Here is a 22,471-nt window from a genome sequence, read left to right as displayed (position 1 = left end):
CAGGTTTCCTCTCCAGAGGAAGCGAGGTTCCTGCTCAAGCGTAGCAGTCGAGAGAAGCTTTCCACTGTCTTCCATTCACTTCGAGTCATCTTTGAAAAACAAAAGATACACGTCTTGTCGTCTGGAACTTATCCACTTCTGGAGACAGTAAACAGTTTATTATTTGAACCACAAGCTTGACAATTGGCTCATTGTTTCAAAATAACCATGTGTCCAAACTAGCTAGGGGCAAGCCGATGATGTCACCACAGGTTTGTCTCATGGTAGTGCAGCGACCACTACTGTTGTCTCTTGTGGGCGTGGCCTATCTGAGTTGTGATAATCAATGCTAATAGCTAGTGGTAGAAACCTCCAGCTTCCGTACAACACGATATGATTTCAATTCTTAAGGCAATGATTCATTATTTGATTCATATACCATCGAATCTGCTCTGATACGATTCAGTTCATATAACAACGATACGATTTTTATACGATATCAGTCAGTGGCCTCAGATTGATACGTGACCAACTTTGTTTGCCTACAGTTTATTCGCAAATGATACTTACACAGAGAAGGACTATTTTACGTATCAGAGTTACGGGCAAATCCTCTTGCTAGCCTATTATGTTCTTATGTCATTGACGATAAATCGATTTATTATTGTTGCCTCGATTCATTTGGTTCGTTGCGTTTTAAATCGACGCACCAATCTAAATCGTCCGAGCGTTACACTCTTAGTAAATGTATACAATCAACTGTCTAATTTTGTAATAAAAAACGTGGTTATTGGTTTAGCTTCTGTCTTCTGATTTCCCATCGTTGCCTCAGAACTGGACCCGAGTGGGAGCTGAAGTTCTGAGAGTAGAGACTTCTGGGGACATCGGACAACCCGTGCCATAGAACTTCCCGGAGCCAATGCATTCGTCGCCGTTCCGCATCATAGCTCATTTGCATAGAACTGTTTGTCCTCGACACCAGAATCACCGTCTCGTGTCGTAAACGTACGTGTGAAATTGTCACGTTGTTGTTTGCGACAGCTCAGAGTTTGTGTTTTTCTACAAGTACGTCATAAATGTGACAGGAAGCTCCTTTAGATGTGTTTATTTCCTATAACAACACATCCCAAAGTGTTTACTTTCTCTTATACCACAGCAATTTACCAACGCTTACCTTTATTTATTTATTTTCCTTAAAATTAAAGAACAACTTGTTGTACGTTTTATTCGTTTTTAGTTTACATTTGATGTTGTGGATCATCTGTGAAACAAAGTACTTTCGTAATTTCTTCGTACGTTTTTTGCCATTCTCTCACTGTCTCTTAAATCTAACTTGTAATAAAGAACCCGCAAAATGCAACGTCCTCTGTGCGGAAAGCTGAAAGCTTTTCCTCTGACTGTTACTGACACTGGAAACATGAATGTGAAATAAACATCTCCTTACAGAAAAGCTCACCGAATCAACCATTTCTATTTTTCTATTTTATTTTATTAGACTTGGGTTATGTGGAGTGTCCTCCATACAAGTCCCTGGGAATGAGCTGTTACTATAGAACGCATATAACGTATTAGCACGAGTGCGTTAATATAAACCCGCGGTTTGCACTTTTGTCAGAGCTTCTGTTATAGAAAATGATTCTACACGTCCTGACCAATCAGAATCGAGAATTCAACCTTACCGGGGTAAAATTTCACTTTGATGATCCTATTTCCTGCTAGTCAGCTAGCTGGATTTATTTTCACCCATTGCAAAAAAAGAAAAAGAAAAATACGTAATACATAATACATAATACAACCAAGGTTTAAGCCTTCATTTATCGCTTAATCAGTCACTGCTAGGTCAACTGTATTTTTTTAAACAGAAAAAAAGAAAAAGAAAGACCTATTTACCACCGAACACTAAAACTAGCCTTTCCTCAGCCCTGATGAAAAAAGCTAAAGGTTAGCAAAGCCAAAAAGTAAAAAAAAAACAAACAAAACAAAACAAAAAAAAACACAACCCTCAGCTATCAAAACAGTTTTCCCAAGCTCTCACTTGTAATTATGACTTTAATGAAAATTGAAGTGCAAACTTTAGGTGTGAAACTTATAGCACATGAAGACAGCGTGAAATAACTATCAGTGGTCTCTGCTAAAAGGCTAAAAGGTTAGCGTAGATCAGGGTTAGCATTATTAATTACGCATCTCTAATGAATGGAATGATCTCAGAGGCATCACAAGGCAGTTTTTGTATGGATGTGTGTGTGTGTGTGTGTGTGTGTGTGTGTGTGTGTGTGTGTGTGATTTGTGTTTGTGTGTGTGTGTGTGCTCCTTGGCCAGATGGACTCAGTATAAATACACATAACTGCACAAATAAACTGTAGCAGCACAAACCATGTTTTAGAGCTTGATGCGCGCACACACACACACACACACACACACACACACAGATGAACTCTGCTGGCTAGTGTATATGTATGTTTGATGTGTTTGTACGTGTTAGCCTGCATGTGTGTGTGTGTGTGTATGTGTAATAGTCAGGAAGTGACATTCCTTATGATAGCAAATGCTAACTGTACTGCTAATGTAGCCTGTGCGTTTAAAGGGTGGAGAAAGGTAAGAAGGTTAATGCCGGGTCTGTAAAACAGGAATTAAATACTTCAGATCTTAGAAATGTTTTTTATTTGAAATGTTTAGCTCCTCTCGGATGGCTTAGTCCGACAGTACAGATTTGTATTTGGGACAAACGTGTTACCTCAGCGCTAAATTCACCTCAGCTCCACAGTGTGGTCACCAGAAACATTTCATGCTTAGCACGCTAAAGTAGTTAATGTTTAGGAAAATTGTTGTGTGTATATATATATATATATATATGAATGTTATTGAACATTATTTGGATTTTTATTATATATTTAAACAGGTTTGGCTGCTGTTAAATAAATCACTACACATAATGCTGCAAATCGAGGCTCAAGATACTCACAACTCACTTTCAATTGTGAGCTAGTTTGCTTCCGGTTAGCTAGCTGGGTAGCTAATGATTTTTAACATGACATGTTTAAGCTGATTTTACAGTGTTTTTTGTATGAAGTCCATTACATTTAATGTTTTTACTAAACGTTTTCATTAAGCTCTGCAGTTAGCTAGCTGGCTAGATAGTAGGAATGACTGGAGGAAATGGTTTTAGATGGCTAATTAGATCGTATAGATTTGTGTTACCTCAGCGCTAAATTCACCTCAGCCAAGGAATCTAAGTGCTCGGCTAGCTACTTTAGGTAATGGTAGTGAAAATTATTTTGATTTTTATGTTATATTTTGACCGATTTGGCTGCTGTTAAAGTACGATGATGCTAATCACCGGATACTAAAGATAAATACTAGTATCAATTTATGACAAATGCTAGCTAGTTTACTAGCAGTTAGCTAGCCGGCTTGTTAGTAGAGATGGCAGGAGGAGACGGCGAATTTTTCAGTGGTTTAAATGACAATTTTCGTATATTATATTTAGAAGATTTTGCGCAGCCTTCCGCTACGTTTGGCTGTTTTTAGATATACGGATTTGTGAAACATACATGTTTGCGAAAATAAATAGAGCCCAATGTTTAATGTCAGTATCGACATCTACAGTATGTTCCGCTTTTTAGTAAGTCTGAAACAAAAAGTGAAAGATTTACATGTGAATTTATTGTCAATAAGAGTTTATTTTACCACCCTCTTAAAAAAACGCTATATAAACATACAAGCGCATTTATAGAAAGTTATTTATGGGACGCTTTCAACAACAGGTGACCTTTTGGACCACGGTGCTGCTTCTCCAAGCACAGGGGATGACGACGAGACGGACAAGGACAGGAGGAACAACAAAAAACGAGGGATTTTCCCTAAAGTGGCAACCAACATCATGCGAGCGTGGTTGTTCCAGCACCTAACAGTAGGAACAAATATTTAATAAAATTTTACTCTTGGTTTTTTTTTGTTGTTGTTGTTGAGTTTTCCATTGTTGTGTACACAAACGGCATAAATGTTTTATAGGAACCGTATATGAAAGCTATGCAGCTCTGTGTTTATGGATGTTTAAGGAGGAGTGGAAGAATTTATTTTACTGTTTGAGCAAATCGTGGGCCTCCTAAAGGACAACATTCCACACCAGCCATTACACATACGCAGTTTATTCACGACCAAAAAATTTGCCTTAAAACACATATCACACAGGCAGTTTGATTGTAAGATTAAACACAATAAAAATGTTATAGGCTACTGGGGAGACTCTTAAAAAGCCATACATTACAGTACAGCTCAGCCTAAAGTGCTGGTGCTATCGGTTTACAATGATTTTACAAGGGCTGCATTACGTTAAGGGTTCGCAGACACAAGAGTATAAACACACAACGCAAGGCCAAAGACTGTGAAGCATAATCTTATCAAGTGAAAATATCTCAAATATAGGCAGAGTTATGGAATATTTTTCATTATATGATTCATAAAACAATTCTAACATTAGTTCTATTGTCTAATAGTTCTATTTTCTATATTAAGACATTGTTTTTATCAAGCATAGATTTAGAAATATTCTAGAAATATGAAAAAAAGATGAAGCCTGAAAATTGAAAAACTGGGAATCTAGAAATAGGTGTAATAATTTAATTTGTTGGATCATAATCTCAAAATGAGAAATGTTTAAAAATATTTAATACACTTGATATTTTTTTTTTATTGCAATGCATCTCTAAAGAGTTAGGACATAAACAACAACAAAAAAAATTTAGCAGATATTTTGGCCTCCAAGCACCCGTAGTTCCATACTTGCACTCCTCGCTTGTATAATGTAATATATTAACGTCATAATTTTCCTATGTACGCACTATATTTAATAGAGCATCGGAAATTCACATATTTATTCCCGTACTAGGATTTTTAAAAACGTACTTTATTGAAAGAATTTAACTTTGAAAACTGAAAGGTTTTGGTGTATTTTTATTTATTTATTTATTTATTTATTTATTTTTACAAATTATTAAAACATTTTGGTCTAAATGACTTTTAAACATTTAAAAAAAATTTTATTTTATATCTTTAATTTTAAGGAATTCCTTTGGATCAAGACACTGCGAACAGTCAATGGGGTAGAATTCAAAAATTCATTAAAAAAAAAAAATTAGTACCACTGCAATTAGAAAGAATCAGACTGCAGTAATAAAAGGGTCATTTGTGGATATACAGTATGTGAGCTACTTACATTGCAACTTCTTTCTTTTAGCTTTCACCAAATATCGAAAGATTACTGTTTGAGGTAGGAAACATTACAGCTAAGAATTTTAAAAATGTTTTTGGATAGACTGTGACACAAAGTGGCCCAACACCAAATTTAAGCCATTTTTGTCATACAGAAAAAAAAATCTGTGTTGAAATTCCTTATTGTCCTTTTCCTTTTTTTGTAAATAATCGTTACTTGGAAAGTACCTGAACTGTCCAAAAACTACAGTAAATATTCTGCAGTAAAAAAAAATTAAATACCAGATGAAGGCTTACATAAATATTTAATAAAGACTTTAATAAATATTATTAAATATAGCCAACCATCTTAATGTTAAAAATAGATAAAGTAAAGGTTTATGTTACTGTGATGAAGTAGGAGAACTTATCGAGCCTCACCAGATTCAACCCTTTGTTAAATTTGTTCTTTTGGTCATTTTTTTTGGCATTTTTTACTTTCAATTTTATACATAGATTTTTGGCATTGTTTAGCACCAAAAAAAAACCAAAAACAGTCTGTACATTTTTTTCAGCACAAATTGGATGTTGGACTACTGATCAGAAGGTTGTGAGTTTTGAGTTTGTCACTGTTGGGCCCTTGAGCAAGGCCCTTAACCCTCAAATGCTCAGTTGTATAACTGAAATAAATGTAAGTAGCTCTGGATAAGCGCGTCTGCCAAATGCCATGAATTGTAAATTTGCCATAAACGTAAACCGAAAGAAACTTGGAAGAAAAAAAAAAAAAAACCATGACAAATGTATCTAGAAATTCACATCTATTTTGATCACGTTTCTAGCAAATCTGTGTGAATTGCTAGATGCGTTAGTGTTTTTCACTTTGCTACTGTTGGCAGCTACACAGTAGACTGAATGGGCAAAAAGTTTATTCAGATTTCCAGTAGAATTTATCTAGAAAAATATTATACCATGCCTTTGAGGTACAGAGGCTTTTTTGTTGTGTGAAGGGCAGAATTATGTGTATAAATTGAAAGTACAAAATGTCAAAAAAGGAAACAGGAACAGGAAAAAGTAGTCGCCAAAAAATGAGAACATATCTAGCAGATAACATATTTGCTAAAATAAATTAAAAAAAAAAAAAAAACATGATCAAATGAATTTAAAAAAAAAAAATTTGTGTGAAAATGTTCATCGGGGAACAAATTCCAGGACTTTAGGAGAACTTACAAAGTATAATGAAAGTATCCGCACTTTGTTCAGAAGTCCTCGGCAGGCGTTTATGAGCTATGGATGAAAACGATCATTTATATAAATGTACAGAATGTGTCTTGTTTAAAAATGTGCCATTAGTTTGAAAAAAATTCACACCATGAAGGCATGTAGCTGTCTCTTCCCTTCTATCGCTATTTTACTTAAGCGTGCACACACACACACACACACACACACACACACACACACACGGGCTGTACTCTGTGTTGGGTAATTAGCGTGTAATTTGCCGCCCTCCTGTTAGCAGATGTGCAGCAGAGTGTGTTAAGCCTCGAGCAGCAGTGAACGGGAACAGCGCTGGCATTCGTCTCTCATTTCATATCTCACTAATCAAACGCATGCCCCCGATGACACACGTCCTGCGTTAACGTTCTGTAGCGGCCAATAAAACATCACACTGCAGGGTTTTTTTTTTAATTTTTTTTTTTTAGGTGCGACAGAAAACGCTTAATGCACGTGCAGGGTTTAGGACACGTGCTGTAATGTAACACAGACTCACAGTGTTGTGTCGCCGGTGTTGTGACTCCGTTTTTGCATGCCCATGAACTCATACTTGTCGATGTACTTTAATTCTGGAGGCGTTTTCCGGTAACTGCAATAGTTAAGTGGACCAAGTAGCACAAAATACGTGCGGAAGGCCTGTTGTTTCGCAAAGACCTATAAACGCGTGCTACAAATCGTTAGAGCGTCGGACACGTGGACAAACTTTGTCTAAGTTCTCCAAAGCTTGTTAAAGGTCGGAGGTCACAGATACCATAGAATCCTTCATTTGTCCGGCCGCTCATATCTCGCAGAGTAACCCGCGGAGAAAGTACACACCGCAGCAAAACGGTCCGACCCGTCCCCATCCTCTGAGCTCCCTTTGATGTCACGAGATCTGCAATAGAAGAAAAGGAGAATGCATTCGAGACTCCAGCACTCACCCACCCACCCGCACGCTCTCCCTCTTAAACTCTCACTGTGTACATTTCATATTCATGCTGATGTTTGTAAAATTTAATTTCGCCGACCTACGCTTGCTGATTATTGCTTAATTTCATCTTCAGGGTGGCTGTCAGAATCCCAGGCGCCAGGCTAATTAACAAGTCCGTGGCGTTTTACACACGCACGCACACACACACACATATAAGTTTGTCTTACTCTACTTATGAGGACTTTTCATTGTGGGGACCTGTCTAATGGGGCCCAGTAAGATTATTCCTATCCTTCTGGAAAAATTCGCTCCCCACCAAGATTTAAAAACACCCCCCCCCCCCCCCCCCCCCCCACACACACACACACACACGCACACACATCTTCGTCTTACTCTACTTATGAGGACCTTCCATTCAAATAGTTATTCATACAGCTAATTATTACTATGCTACACCTAAATCTAACTTGAACCTGGAACCTCAGTAACCAGAAGGAAACCTTTTGGTTCCTTTATATTTATTTTGCTTTATTTTATTGTCTCAACAAAAAAACGGGGAGGTGGGGTTGGAGAAGCAGTTTTCGTTGTGAGGACCTGCCTAATGAGGACCAGTCAGATTATTCCTATTGGAGAAATTCGGTCCCCACCAAGATTTAAAAACATGCCCACACACACGCGCGCACACACACACACACACACACACACACACACACGTCCGCACACATATTTACTTTTGCACCATAGATCAGAGACTGGCAGCACTGCCCTCTTCATGACTTGTCCTCTTTTTATTAACAGCCTCTGGTTTCCTTCATTTGTGGCTTTTTATTTTTATCTCCAGCGGGTTTTTTTTCACGCTACTGATTTTAGTTTTGTGCCTTTTCTGTTTGCCTTACCGTTCCTTTTGAAGTGCCGAGACATTTGGAAGCAATGAACGAGACTCTATTAGTGTCACTAAGGTAAATGGGTGAAAAACATTGTTGAGGTGGAGGAGGGTTGTTTTTTTTTTTTTTTCACATTTTTTTTTTTTTTATAGTAAATGGGGGGCCAAAGATCCCTTGGTTTTCCCAATTCTCCTCCTCTCCTCTCCTCCATCTGTCCAGGGTCGAACTCACTGTTATCAAAACATCATCCATTACGGAGCTGACAGCCTCATCGAGGGACCCAGGACCCTGCAAAAAGCCGTGGGGAATTTCCGTCACTGCCCCGAGCCGAAAGCAGGGGAAAAAATAGGGAGGGGGTGAAGGAAAAAAAGAAAAATGAAGGAGAGAATGAAAGAGAGGAAAGGCGATTCATCATGAGAGCTCATTTTTCCCCTCCCTTTGAGGTGGTAAGCGAAGATTGGTGGAGTGAAGAGAGATGGAGAGGCAGGGGATTATCAGAAAATCCACTCGCTCCCTGACTTTGTGTTTTATTCACGATCCTGAGTTGGTGAAGTCACTCTTGTTGATTACGAAAGATTCCATGTTACAGTTCGTAAAGTACCTAGAATTGAACAGATACATAGTTTTATTGACTACAAGTCATTTCCACATACGGTGTATTTTACATCACAGTAATGCAACAAATGCTCTGAATTATATATTTAATAATGTGAAAAGCACGAGTTATACTTTGTGTTTTGAAACCGTAAGTACATAGTAACTGATGTACAAAAACAAATAACAATAACAACAGACAACAAGCACTTAATTCTAAAAAGTAATACAGTAAATATAGTAGTAAATATTACTACACCGCAAAAAATAATTGAAAACAAGTCGAAATATCTTGAATATGGGCAAATGTATGAAATATTTCTTATTGTGACATGATTAAAAATCAAATATAAGAATAATCAGCTTGTTTATTGATGATTTTACACAGGTCAGTCTTCAGATTGTTCATGTTTTCTAGAAATATAATTAAAAAAATCTAAACGAAGGCAAGAAATAATACTTCAGTGGGCGGGACCTACGGTACAGTAGAGTATAACATACACCTTATCTAATGTGTTAAATATATTAAATAGGCTAAGATGGTAGAGAGAAATGAAACGCAAGAGAGTAAAAAAAAAAAAACCCAAACAAAAACAAAACATTATAAAGTATTGTAAAGACATTCTGACATTTTTCGTGTTCGATTTTCACAACAATATTTCGTTTTGTCTTGCTCTACTTATGAGGACTTTTCATTGTGGGGACCTGCCTAATGGGGACCAGTAAGATTATGTCTATCCTTTTGGAGATACACCTTATCTAATGTGTTAAATATATTAAAAAGGCTAAGATGGAAGAGAGAAATGAAACGTAAGAGAGTTGAATGCAAAAAAAAAAAACCCCAAACAAAAACAAAACATTATGAAGTATTGTAAGGACGTTTGGAAAAATTATGATGTTCGATTTTCACTCCAACGTTTTTACGTTTTTACTCGTATTTACAGATGAACGGTAAAAACGATTTTCCTTATTTTCATTGAACCTTTTGCATTGTATGTTGTCTTTGTTTTTGTTTGTTTGGTTTTTGTTTAATAGTTCAGTTAGGTGTACTATATTTTTATTCAAACTTATCGGTTGTGAACGTCTAAATAAATAACAACAATTTGATTTTTTGGAAATTTCGAAATTCGAAATTTTGTATATGGTGGTATTTTTCTTGTGTGGGTTACTCAGAGTGAAAAAACAAAACAAATGTATTAAAAAAAAACAACCACACACGGCATTCTGCATATGTATACCTATGTTGACAATACAATACAAGTTCACATCATTATATATTTTATCACAATACATTATGCTAATACAATATTGAATTTTACAATTGCATAATTATTTTTTTTTGTATATTTCTGTGTTGGAGCGAGAATTCTGTTCTGTCATGTTTTCCAAACACATCTAATTAACACCTATAATCCTGACACTATCGTATAATAATACTCTTCCTTTTGTATCTACACGGACTTACACCTACACTATAAGTGTCAATTTAACAATTGGGATTTTTACGTGTGTAAGAACGTCCGAAAAGGAAACATGCAGCAGCATCGTCAGATGTTTCGTGAGGAACCCGAATAGACAGACTTTATCTCATGAACTTGGACACTGACGGGGAAAAAAAAACGCTTCCCATCTAGGCAGGTTAATCTCAGAGGAATGTTGGGGAGGTGGTGATAATTGGAAACGTCCGTGATAAAAAATATCAATCTGTAGAAGACTCTAGCAGATTTTCTACTCTATTATTATTATTATTATTATTATTTTAATTCTGTTTAAAATGAAATGCTTCTTGATGGTTCCATTGCTAGTTTTTTTTTTTAAACACAGTATCTGTATACGCCTGTGCGCACACATGGCGTGTTTTAAAGGTGTTTTAACTTTAATTCCCCCACAATTACTGATAATTAGGGCACTAACAGTTTTACTACCCCAGAAAACAGGATAATCGCCTCCACACACACACTTACTTCCTCAACACCCAGGGAGCAAACCAGGCTCGTTCAGCTGTAAACCACTAAAGCTCACTAAAGCTCACCCTCCATTTGCTAGCAGAGCAATAGCGACAGGTGTTCAGCACCCAAACGCTGGACCCTGGCCGAGTTGTTAACGCCGCTGACCTGGGGTCAGATTTAGCGCCGGCCTCTCTGTATTTTCAGCTCCTGATGAGATTTAGCTTCTGATCCAGGGTCAGTGCGTAATCACACGCGGTGGTTTTGTTCATTTCCACGCAGATTTCCTCTGGGATTACGACCAGGGTTTAGGGGTTGTGTTGCCCTTGATTGTGGGATTGTTACTCGTAATTGCTTTGTTGCTGTGCGTTTAGCAGCCAGAATGTAAACGCCTTCAAATTAGCACCGCCGGCACCGAACGTTTCCTGTTGTCCTGTTGTTTTGATGCCTTTTGTTACGGAACTGTTCGTACATCATTCGACATCATTCACCGGCGTGAAGGGTTGTTAGCTCCTGAAATACTAAAAGATTTGTAGTATATTGCCACGAGATGCCAACAAATAAAGCGTCTGTGGAATTTTGTCTAATTCAAAGCTAAATCTAGATGTTTCCAAAGGGAAAAATTCACAACCGATCCATAACTTATGCTACTTTATAGTTCTAATCGCACATTAAAGTATAATTTACTCATAGAAGACAGGCAAACTGCCTACTCAATTTGTTGCGTTCCAACTACACAACAGGCTAAAATAATTAGCTTAACTATAGCTAGCTCGCTAGAAAGCTTGCCTAGCTTCCTGGATCAACAAACAAACCTAGCTAGTTAGCAAGGCTGATCACATGACATCACAACTAGCCTTTATTTTCACTTCGCTTAGCTTAATGTGACCTCTCCAGCTGTAGGTTTGTTTAACGGTTCCTATTTATTTATGTTCAATGGTACAAATAGCTGTGTGAATGAGCAAACACACAAAATATGGATGACTAGCATCACGCTAAAGGCATGAGGACGTTAAGGACGTTCTAACGAATGTATTTTTAGTTAATAATTTGCTTTCTATAATTTGAACAACAGGGAGGTTCTTTAAAAAGTGACCGTGTCCTTTTAATAGTACAACATAAAAAAAAATTAAAAAGGTAACTTTTCACAAATAGCCGTACTAATAAGCTAACTAATTCCTCGTCGCTATTTTCTGGGCGTAGTGATGGTAAAAAAAAATGCCGCGTTCGAATAAAAATACAAAAAAAGGTCGTAACTCCAAATTTCCGACCTACGAAAACACCACAGTACTTCATCATATGATGTCAACATGGCTGCGTACACCGTCGACAGTAAATAAGACGCGAACTTCGCGGATTTTAAACGAGATTAAAACAGCGTTTGGTTTAGCTCGGTCAACGCACAGACGCGTTCGCTGGTTCAATTTATAACACTGACCAAACAGTCTGAGAATGTGAACGTTAACTAGCCTCCTTCCTGCTAACAAAAGACTTTCACCTAGGCGTCCGTGTTCTTTCCCACCTCAAATGTACCAAGTACCCAGTCGATCTCAGACTTCCCGCTTCGGCGTACAAAGCTGTGTGATTAGTTCTCAGGTCTCTGTGTGATTTTGTTAACGTTGTAGTTTCAGTATCTCCGCCCCTCATGGGTCATTGGTGTATTTTCTATAACCTCTCCTGTGTATTGTTATTAGTTCATCACACTGTGTATACTGTATATTTCTTCCTCGTGGCACCATTGTGTGTTTTCTTTCCTCCAGTTCCAGTTCTGTGTTATGCTATTTTATTAAACCCTTTGTGCATTTCTATCCACTTTCCGTATACTTCCTTGTTCTCAAGTCGTCATCTAAAACCCAGCATTCGTCTGCGGTGTTTTCCTCCTCAGACAGACGGAGAAAAATATATCACTGGATACCAGATTAACTGTAGACATCCGGTCCGATAGCAGCTTCAACTTCAGGAACTTTACCACTGGATTTAAAACCCTGCTATCGGGATAATGATCGTATTATTAGTGTGTATAGAAACGACCTGTATTTAAAATCAGTATAACCGACGTGTGTTCTCTGTCCTGTGTTAGCACCCGTACCCCTCTGAAGAGCAGAAGAAGCAGTTAGCTCAGGATACAGGTCTCACCATCCTCCAGGTCAACAACTGGTGAGTGTGTTTTCACCTTAAAGTCGCACGACACGATTTAGTTTGTGTATAGCGATGCGGAAAGTTCGTCCTCTCGATGCCTTCCGTGTGTACAGAGTGGTTCTTCTTCGTCCCCTCGGCGACGGGGACGTCCTAGAATGTTTGCCAGATCGTTCTAGAAGGCGGGTCGGATTTGGAACGTAGCAAATTCGTTTCCGCTGTAGTTCCGCGTCCGCTCGCCGACAGTGACGCTCTCGACCGTCCCTGGATCATTCTAGGACGCGAGTTCAATTGGTATGCACCAGAATCATTTTCATTGTAGGTACGCATTCTCTGGTGACGGTGCCAATCTAGAACGATTGCCAGATCTTTCTAGAATGCGCCTTTGCGTGGCACCAGTGTGGTCCGTTTTCAGAACAGGTGAGGGGGCGGCACAAGGAGTGCAAACAAGCACTTGTCAAATTAAACAGAATTTTCACAGTGAACAGCTGGACTGGTTTATTTAAACACGTACACCCACACACACACACACACACACACACACACACACAAAGCCTGACCGCTACATAACCCCACATTACGGTGAGGCCAGGGGGACGTTTTATGATGGTGCGACCCATGTGTTTTTAAGTTCTGAGGTTAAGCAGCCCAAGTGTCCCTAACGACACATATGCGCTCATTCCTGACCTAGACTTAAATGAATGAATCGTCCAGATTCAGTACTTTTTCAGTACTTGTCCTTAAAATGTATCCTATGAATTACGGAGTACAACCACGACGCATGATGAGCGCATAGCGCTCGTGTTGTGCGAGCGCGTCTTGGTGAATAACCTTCATTCGCGGCTCTGTGAGAGAGCCTCGAATAGCTGTAGAATATTTACCACGTGCGTTGTATTTATGGTACATGCTTACCGTGTGAGTGAGGGTGCGGTGTGCGTGCGTGTGTATGATGAGGAGGCAGAGCCTGGCGCTCGTAAAAACCCAGCCTCATGGTGTGAAGCGAGGGGTCAGCCAAGGGTCAAACTTTTACCCCTAAAAGAGGGGGAAGGATTCGCAACCGTATGGGGTTTTGTTCTCGGCTCTGATTGGTCACCGGACAGGTGGCGTGTCGTAACGGAGCTGATTTATTGGCAACGGTGCTGATCTGGGGTCAGGTTTAATATTCATATCCCTGGTAATACGATGATACGGACTCTTAGAAGAAAAGGGTACTAAACTGCACCTTTCCTTGTCCTCGAGGCGGTACTCGTAAACGTACACGTTTTGTACGTACGTATGTCGTGTCTTTTACCTAGAAAGGTGCGTGCATGTAACGCTTGATACCAAAAGGTAATTATGGTACATTTAAGTAATCGCTCAGGGTACACTATATCCACATGTATGAAAGATACACGTGACGAGTTACGGTACAGTTTAGTACCGTTGTTTCCGAGAGACGGTGGAGAGAGCGACGTCCGATTATGGATTAGCACTTTAAATCATTTCAAATGGAATCACTTCTTCCACTCGCTTTAATGCTCTGAATCTCATTTAAAGTCAAGGACACCTTTTTAAAAAATATATATATATATATATATTTTCAAGATTCGTTTGTCCTCCATAAATTATTTCAGCTCTTACCATTTCTGGTGCGTAACCTTCATTAGCCCAGCGCCGGCCATTTGTGGCATACGACCCCCAGTTTTTTTTTTTCCAAGGGAACAGGAAATGGAACTGTGCGCCCCGAGGTCAAACAGCGGGGACATAAATCATGTACGGACCCAGAGCACTGGCACCTTCAGGTCAGAGGTCACGAGGGGGTTTTTAGACTGAGGAAGACCAGAGCTGCACCTCTGCTCGGTGTGTGACGTCATGGGGTCGCAGAGTCAAGAGGTGAAAGGTCAAGCACTGTAGGGGACTAGATACTAAAAGCATTCTGAGGCGGCGTCTGTACACTGACATTAAAGGAGTACTCCACCGCGTTCCCAAACTAATCCCCGTTCGGCGCATCTGCGACGTGTGTGTGATGAACGCGGACTGGACGTTCGACACGTCTCTCACGTCTCTGAATTGGACGAAGTGAATACACTTTCGAAGCACGTTTAAAACTACAACCGTAACACTCTGTTAATAACAGAGTGATAGTTTACAGGTTTATTATGAGAGAAAGTCTTGAAGCTTTGAAGGTAAAAACAAAAGAAAAACGATGTAAATACGTCGTGTGCTATAACAACAGGCTGTGTGCGTGTCATCTAGGACCAATGAAAGAATTCTGTGCCTTGTGCCTAGTGATACGTTCTAGCTTGATCGGATGATCGGTGTAAACTGTTACTATTATGTTTACTATTATGTAGCCCCGCCCTTCAGACGCTACATAAGACATGTCTCCCAGAAGACCAAATAATAACGGCTTACATCCTGTCGTTCTGCAAAGTTTACACTCCCCCCCGTCTCTTAATGTATCGTGGTTGCCTTCTTGAGCGTCGGTGAACATTCGCACCTTGTGTAACAGTCGTGTACGAGTCCCTCGGTCGTCCTCGGCGTGAAAAGATGGATCTGAACATCGTATAGTCGCCGTTGGAAAGGAGTCAAATATGCAGAAGACGCTGGAAAAGCCGAGAACGTGCAGGACCTGGAGGATTCATTCTGAAGAACAGCGGGCAGTTTAACTCCTCAGGACTAACAAGGGACCCGTGAAGAACTCTCACAAAACGTAAACACAGTCGCTGATCATCGCGGTAACGACACACGGTATTAAGAATCAAGTGTGTGTAAACTTTTGAACTGGTTCATCTGTGTATTCTGAGTTATTATCGTGTCTTGCGGACTATAAGTAAAGATCTGTTACGTGGAATAGCTTTTTTTTTTTCCCCCGTTACATTATTAACGTTTTGCAGATGATCTCAACTGTATGCTTACAAAAACAAATAGCATGATTGTGGAATTGTTCAAATTATCGGGATTGTTGTTGTTGCGATGCGCCACTGTTAAAAGTAGTCCTGTATCTGGAACCACGACTTATACAGAAATTCACAAAACGTTCTATAAAATAAATGTTTTTTTTAAAATTTTTTTTTTTTATTGAGGGAATCCAATGACTGCCCTTAGACTTTCACCATTATAGGTGAGTTTGGAGTAAAGAGGCTTTTACGTTCTACGTCCAAATTCGGTCTAACGACAATCTGGGGAAAGACTTTCCCACTTTTCAGGATATAGGTTCCAGGTAGAAGCGCTTCAAAAACCCGGAACCCGTTGTGTTGGCGCGCCCATTGTATCATACCTACGCACACGCCCCTTGCTGTTTAGGATGAATAATTGAACACTAAGCTGCAAATCTAAGAGGTTAAACATCCGAAGAACCACCAAGAAACCGTGTTTTCTTCGAACGTGCACTACGCATGCAGTAGACCGAGATTCGGTTCCTTTAAATCCTTTAACAGTATTCTGTGATGAGAGGAAATGTGACTTATAACCAGGTTGTTCTCACTATATTTATCTCTCCAGGTTCATCAATGCCAGGAGAAGGATAGTCCAGCCGATGATCGATCAGTCGAACCGCGCAGGTGAGTCCACGCTGACGCTGTCCGACCCCCGCTAAAGCGACTCGTCCCGCCTGCCCTCTCACACGCTCCCACTAAGTGGGTCCAATACAAACCAAAGATGTTAACAGAGTTCCAAGCGTCTTTATTAAGTGACACCAAACGAATCGCTGAACCGAGTGACATATTTCATACTTCTATTCTCTCTTTTCTCTCTCTCTCTGTCGCTCTCTTGCTCTTTTTCTCCCGACTGTCTGAATCTTGTTTCTGTTGAGCTGTAGTAAAGTTTATGGGCTGTGAGGGGGGTGCGTGGCTCGGGCAGGCTCCAGGCCGAGTTGGGGAGGAGGGCCGGGGAAGTTCAAAGGCATTTCTGTGGGTCTGAACTGCTGCCCTCATGCCAGTTAACCAGACACAGCTCACAAACCCCATACGGACTGTACGCTAATGGGCTGCGGAGGGAGGGGAGCGGGGAACGGGAATGCACGACTGGAACGCTATGGCGGTATGTATTTGATTTTAGAAGGGTTCTGACCGGAGTGTATGTCGTTGCAGTGGGTCACAGTGGGCCATACACTCCTGACAGTCAGCCAATGGGAGGCTACATGTTGGACGGACAGGCTCACATGGCTGCCAGGGCCTCAGGTGACATTTTCAGTGCACATTATTGTACTGTTCACACATTTAAAGGGGCAGTGTGTAATGTTTAAAAGTGACCTGTAAGAAGTGTACGCATTTAAACATTCTTTAGAGTGTAATTCGCAACTTTTCAGTGTAATGGATTTGCTAGTTTCTTTACTTCAGGCATGCGTTTACAGTTTTCTGGCCCAGAAATTAGCTCCGCCTCCAGCTGAAACAAAGCTGCTCAGCTTTCCTTTTTTTTTTTTTTTTTTTTTTTTTTTTAACTTAAAAGGCTAACAAACAGAAAATTATAACTTCATAGTTATTATTGCAGTTAGAATTCACCTTATTAACTTCCTTAGTTACAGGAGTAACTTCCTTAGTAACAAGGTCAATTTCCTAAATTGCTGGGTCAAGGTCCTTAGATAGCTTAAATAGCATTAACTTGCTATCTTGGATAGTTTCTTTATTTCAGGCCTTTTTAGACCACAAATTAGCCTGTTCCTTTTCCTTAAAAGGCAACACACAAGGCAAACAGAGATTCAACAGGGGCTTAGTGTTTTTGTTGTTGTTGTTGTTGTTGTTTTTAAATTGCAGCTGTAATTCACCTCACAGGCAGCAGAGGGCTCTGTATATTACAAGCTGCTCCTTTAAACACATTTAAACAACAGATATTTGAATTGCACTAGAATGAGAGACTCGACAGTGAATGGTTCTCTCTCTCTCTCTCTCTCTCTCTCTAATCTCTCTCTCTAATCTCTCTCTCTAATCTCTCTCTCTAATCTCTCTCTCTAATCTCTCTCTCAGGTTCACTGGGGATGGGGATGGACAGTCAGTGGCACTACATGTAACCAATGTCTAATGCATCTTAACACCTACCTAGGTGTCAGGTAAGTCCAGTCAATTGTGTGTGTGTGTGTGTGTGTGTGTGTGTTTATAAACGTTGATATGGAGAAACTTTCTCTCAGACGTTTATTTAACTTGAATGGAAGGAGTCTCCAGTGTCAGTGCTTTGTAACAGTCAGTAGGTTTTCCACCACAGGAAAGTCTTCACAACACAATTGTTGTTGTTGTTTTTTTAAAATATCAGTTTCCCCATTTCCCATTGAGAAATATTCTTTTGTGAGAGAAACTTTTTTGAGTCAGAGTGAAAAATTATGAAGGAAAGAAAGGACAAGCTGAAGAGAGAGAGAGAGAGAGAGAGAGAGAGAGAGAGAGAGAGAGAGAGAGAGAGAGAGAGAGCGAGAGAGCTTGTTAGTGCCTCTGCGGGTATGCTGCTTTTGTCTCCCTCTTTGTGATTCACTGTATTCAAACAAATACATCTGTCATATCCCATAATGCCCCACAATGACTGTACAGTTGATCTCCACCCTTTCTGCATGCAATCCACAGAGCTGAGAGAGTTTGCCGTCCTTAATCCCTCCCTGTTTCTCTCTCTTTTCCTTTCTTTTGTTAAATTCACTTATTATTTGCTCAGCTGGGATTTTTTTTTCTTTGACGCAAACACACTGAACTTAGTTAGCGCTTGTGTCCCACGCTGATGTCACAGGGTGATGTTGTTATTGATTGTGCAGTTACAAAGGTGTTTAATGGAAGAAATCCAGTGTAGGAGTAGTGGAGACATTGGTGTAAAACTCAGAAAAGTCCCAAAGTGCAACGCGGATCTATGATACAGCAGAGACTCGACTCGTCTAGTTAGCGATCCACGCGATGACGAGCGCGATGGTGTCGACGGCGGTGTTAGCAGGAAAGTTCGAGCTTTGGACGCTGATGTGTTCGAGCGGAGTGAGAGCGAACGGGGCGGACTAAAGGACTAAAGCGCCGCTGCATCGCTCTGTTTGTGTAGAGATGAAAAGAGGGTTAAATCCCACAGTCGAATAGCATTCTGGTATGTGTTCATTATACATCTCGTCGAGCAAGTCACTCAGGGTGTACTTTTCCCTTGAAGGGTTAGGTGCAAACTTCCGTCCCACGGGAACAAAGACAATACAGCAATGGCCAAAAATTTCTAAACATCACAATTCACCAATACACCAAATGTAAACGTAGTTTCCTTTAACTCTGTTTCCTTTTCAAAGAAATGTAGTTCAAGTTGCCTTTTCAAAGAGGGTTCCTAAGTAGAACCCTCTACAGGAAGAAAGAAAACTGTTCAGTTTTACCACCAGAATACGGCCGCGTTCTTACCTTTCCGAACCCTACAACTTCCCCATTAGAACAGGCTCAAAGCAACACCGTTTTAGGAAGTGAAGGAACCCGTAACCCTTGGAGAACCCTACATTCTTCCCAATAGGGTGATGAAACTGAGAACCAGTGACACAAGACTAGAGGCATGGGAATATCTCAACGTCATTAGAATAAAGAGTGCGGATAATATTACAGTGTATTATGACTTTCACTAAACAAGACCTACAGTGCTGACGTTAATGTTAACTACACTTCCTTTAAGCAGGTACACAACCAGAATAAACAGCACAAAGTGATAAAAAAAAACCATCTCATGCGTCTCGTAATTGTCGTCTACGATGACTGGATGGTATACAGCGTTGTAAAAGCCAGAAGTACAACGCGTAAAAATCCTCCACGGTTGTTTTTATTTTCATGCCGCTCATTAGGAAAGTCCCACAGCTGAAAATGGAGCGGTCTGGCTCTTATAAAAATAGCGGAAAGACTTTCTGAAAATGTCGTCTGGGTCCTTCAAGCAGCACTGGCTCCAGTACTGACGAAAGAATAGAGAATCGATTTTGTACGCCGTAAACGCTGATATTTCTCTGTTCACTGTTGTTTTCTGCCTCTGAGACCGAAACACACTGAACGCTCGCTTTGGATCTTTTTCTTACAGCACCAAAGATGGCGACTCGTCAACGCTACAAATCCCAGAAGCCTGATAAATGACCTCTCCGTGGCTTAAGGAATGCAAGTGCCTCGCTGCCACCACAGAGACTGCTGCAGCGGGCCGTTACAGCCGTCTCGTTCAAAATGGCCGCCCCAGCTGGAGTCTGGCGAGGACTGGGACATCAATCATAATGGGTCAAAAAATAAATAAATAAAATGATAAAAAGAAAACACCTCTACTACTCCCAGCCTTACCTGCTGTAGGCCTGGAGACGAAGACTGAACTGCCTTAAAGGATAAGGACACTCGAATGTTAAGCCTCAAAAAAAATACTTTATCCAGGTGTTTAAATGGTGTTTCTTTGTCAAATTCTAGGGTTTGGAGCCCAAAAATGACCTCCCGTAGATGGCTAACAGAAAGTCATTTACTACTGTTAGCATAAAAATAATGATCAATATCATGTTGTTGGGTTATTTTGTGAATTATTAATGCATTTTCCTAAATATTTAACTCTGAATTGTTATTTATGTATTTGCTTGAATTGTAACATCAGCCTTGTAGCAGGAGTTACTTTTATTCCTTCACCAAGATGTCTGTAGTTACAGTATCAGCTTCCTTAGTTACAGCATCAGCTTCCTTAGTTACAGCATCAGCTTCCTTAGTTACAGCATCAGCTTCCTTAGTTACAGCATCGGTTTCTGTAGTTAAATGATCAACTTCCTTAGTTACAGCATCAGCTTCCTTAGTTACAGCATTGGTTTCTTTAGTTAAATGATCAGCTTCCTTAGTTATAGTATCAGCTTCCTTAGTTACAGCATCAGCTTCCTTAGTTACAGCATCGGTTTCTTTAGTTAAATGATCAACTTCCTTAGTTACAGCATCAGCATTCTTGGTTACAGCATCAACTTCCTTAGTTACAGCATCAACTTCCTTAGTTACAGTATCAGCAGTCTTGGTTACAGCATCAACTTCCTTAGTTGCAGCATCAACTTCCTTAGTTACAATATCAGCAGTCTTGGTTACACCATAAACTTCCTTAGTTACAGCATCAGCAGTCTTGGTTACACAATCAACTTCCTTAGTTACAGCATCAACTTCCTTACTTACAGCACCAGCAGTCTTGGTTACAGCATCAACTTCCTTAGTTACAGCATCAACTTCCTTAGTTACAATATCAGCAGTCTTGGTTACACCATCAACTTCCTTAGTTGCAGTATCAACTTCCTTAGTTGTAGCATCAACTTCCTTAGTTACAGCGTCAATTTCCTTAGTTACAGTATCAGCAGTCTTGGTTACAGCATCAACTTCCTTAATTACAGCATCAACTTCCTTAGTTACAGAATAGCCTTATTATTTACACCATCAACTTGCTTAGTTACAATATTAACTTTCGCAGTTATTGGATCAGCTTCCTTAGTTACAGCGTCAACTTGCTTAGTTACAGGACAAGCTTTCTCAGCTACACCATTAACTTCCATAGTTACAGCATCAAGGCCCTTAGTTACAGCATCAACTTATTATTTACACCATTTCCTTCCTTAGTTACAATATTAACTTTCGTAGTCAGAAGATCAGCTTCCTTAGTTACAGGATCGTTTTGGCGTAGATGCAGGAAGAACCACCTGAAAGTATCTCCGTTACCGCTAGGCAAAATGGCAGAAGGATGATTTCTGGACGAGACGCTGATTTCTGGAGGGTCTTTCTCCAGGGCTGAGAACAGCGTGTCTCTGTAAAAACGGTAGCCACAGAAAAAACAAACTTTTCACATCACTATACGCGATGAAAATTTTTGGCACACGGAGAGCGTAATGTCTTACCATTTTGTATAGAAACGCATCATTTTGCCAAGAGGTAAAATAACACCTTGCATAAGATTTACAAGCGTTCCATCTCACTCGAGTAGTCCAAAAACCAAAAAACCCCCCCAAAAAACCAGTGTGTGTCCCATTGAAGCGTATTGGAGGTCACTTTTGTGCTCTCTCAAATCCACCCCAAAACCACGCTGAATAAAATATGCATTTTGAGGTTTAACAGTGACCTTTAAGAAGTTAAAAACAATTTTCTCACCAGCAGCAGGAGGACCTGCACACATTTTAAGGATCTACTTCATCGGGATCTACGTGGAATTACGTAAAAAAAAAAAGAAAAAGAAAAAAAAAAAAAAAAAAAAAGAAAGAAAGGCAAGGCCTGGAGAAGGACATTGCAAAATAAAAAAATAAATAAAAAAATTGCTTGTATTGATGGTACGGTTTGATTTTAGATGACATAGGCACTAAGCTTGCAAACTTTTAAGGTTGATTGTATAATTTTGTAGTGCTGCAAACACCAAATGCAACGACGTTTACCTTTACGAACATGCCGCAGATGCATCGACGTTTTCAAAAAAAAAATTAAAAAAAAATCGAATGTTCTCGCGTTTCTGCCGCATTGCATATCTCTCGAATGAGTAACGGTGCTCAACGAAGATCCTGAAAAAAGATGATTGTAAATGTTCTGGTTTGTATCGGTGCACCATGTTCTGTATTTTCCGCACTATGTGTGTTTGTGTGTGAGAGTGCGTGTGCTGTTTTCATAAAACTTTTTACCTCAATA

General features: G+C 39.8%; 1 protein-coding gene across 2 annotated transcripts in view; it reads left to right on the top strand.

Moving 5' to 3' along the window:
* Positions 1-22,471, top strand: part of meis1a (Meis homeobox 1 a) — a 34,229-nt gene extending 11,758 nt beyond the window's left edge. For both annotated transcript variants that reach the window (XM_053676116.1, XM_053676117.1), the window contains exons 8-13: positions 3,744-3,889; positions 12,856-12,932; positions 16,395-16,453; positions 16,982-17,071; positions 17,855-17,937; positions 19,887-22,471. In XM_053676116.1, coding sequence (XP_053532091.1) covers positions 3,744-3,889; positions 12,856-12,932; positions 16,395-16,453; positions 16,982-17,071; positions 17,855-17,898 — 416 coding nt within the window. In that variant the 3' untranslated portion in view covers positions 17,899-17,937; positions 19,887-22,471. The remainder of the gene's footprint in view (positions 1-3,743; positions 3,890-12,855; positions 12,933-16,394; positions 16,454-16,981; positions 17,072-17,854; positions 17,938-19,886) is intronic.

This window comes from Ictalurus punctatus, chromosome 26 (genome assembly GCF_001660625.3).
Source record: "Ictalurus punctatus breed USDA103 chromosome 26, Coco_2.0, whole genome shotgun sequence".
Classification (NCBI taxonomy): Eukaryota; Metazoa; Chordata; class Actinopteri; order Siluriformes; family Ictaluridae; genus Ictalurus; species Ictalurus punctatus.
This window is presented reverse-complemented; position numbering and strand designations above follow the sequence as displayed.